This window comes from Limulus polyphemus, unplaced genomic scaffold (assembly GCF_000517525.1).
Source record: "Limulus polyphemus unplaced genomic scaffold, Limulus_polyphemus-2.1.2 Scaffold194, whole genome shotgun sequence".
In the NCBI taxonomy this organism is placed as follows: domain Eukaryota; kingdom Metazoa; phylum Arthropoda; class Merostomata; order Xiphosura; family Limulidae; genus Limulus; species Limulus polyphemus.
The window spans coordinates 748,668-749,918 of record NW_013665804.1 but is presented as its reverse complement, the minus strand read 5'-3'; the positions used below and the strand labels follow the sequence as shown (position 1 = coordinate 749,918).

The 1,251-nt window shown below is 28.8% G+C and overlaps 1 protein-coding gene across 1 annotated transcript in view; it reads left to right on the top strand.

Annotated features, from left to right (window-relative positions):
• Window positions 1–1,251, top strand: part of LOC106478263 (mucin-3A-like) — a 25,262-nt gene that overhangs the window by 17,186 nt on the left and 6,825 nt on the right. Inside the window, exon 10 of the mRNA XM_022381842.1 lies at window positions 764–811. Coding sequence (XP_022237550.1) covers window positions 764–811 — 48 coding nt within the window. The remainder of the gene's footprint in view (window positions 1–763; window positions 812–1,251) is intronic.

Below are 1,251 nucleotides of genomic sequence, written 5' to 3'. Positions count from 1 at the left end.
GCCACTCATTCTATCCATTAAAGATATGCTAGCAACTCATTATATTCTTTAAAAATATGCTAGAAACTCATTCTATTCATTGAAAATATGCTAGAAACTCATTCTATTCATTAAAAATATACTAGAAATCCATTCTATTCATTAAAAATATGCTAGCCACTCATTCTATCCATTAAAGATATGCTAGCAACTCATTCTATTCATTAAAAATATGCTAGAAACTCATTCTATTCATTGAAAATATACTAGAAATCCATTCTATTCATTGAAAATATGCTAGTCACTCATTATATCCATTAAAAATATGCTAGAAACTCATTCTATTCATTGAAAATATACTAGAAATCCATTCTATTCATTGAAAATATGCTAGTCACTCATACTATCCATTAAAAATATACTAGCCACTCATTCTATCCATTAAAAATATGCTAGCCACTCATTCTATCCATTAAAGATATGCTAGCAACTCATTCTATTCATTAAAAATATGCTAGCCACTCATTCTATTCATTAAAAATATAGTAGAAATCCATTCTATTCATTGAAAATATGCTAGTCACTCATTATATCTATTAAAAATATGCTAGCCAATCATTCTATCCATTAAAAATATGCTAGCCACTCATTCTATCCATTAAAGATATGCTAGAAACTCATTCTATTCATTTGACTTGACATTTCTTCATAACTCTAGACAAATATGGTTTATAAATTTAGTTTACTGCTTATCTGTAGAGTTATATTTGTTCGTACTTTTCAGTTCAACCGACCCTCTTCCCCGGGTTTCCTCTGGTAATCTCAGAAGGAGGTGAGTTTCTATGTGTATTTATATTGAAATTAAAATAATATCAGTAAGGTCCAGTACGTTCTCACACATAACAAAAAGGGGTGTTGCATAAATAACATGAATTATAGTAAGCAAATATTGTATATCTAAAATATGCGGCTGTATTTTAAATATAAAGGTTAAGTAGTATTATCCACTTATGAAAAAACGTTACAACTGACAACAAAACTATAAAAAACGTCATAAATATTTTCCTACTCTGTCTTAATGGTGAAAATAAATGCAATGTAACCATTGATTAACAGGATTATTGTTTGTTTAAAATGTAGCGCCAAAATCCATTCAGAAATGTAACTTCGACAATTACGAAGATTCAAACAAACAACTTTCGTGTTTTAAAATAATCATTCCAAATGGCTCAAAATTACTCTTTGCGTAGTGAACATTCCAGTCTATTTGCG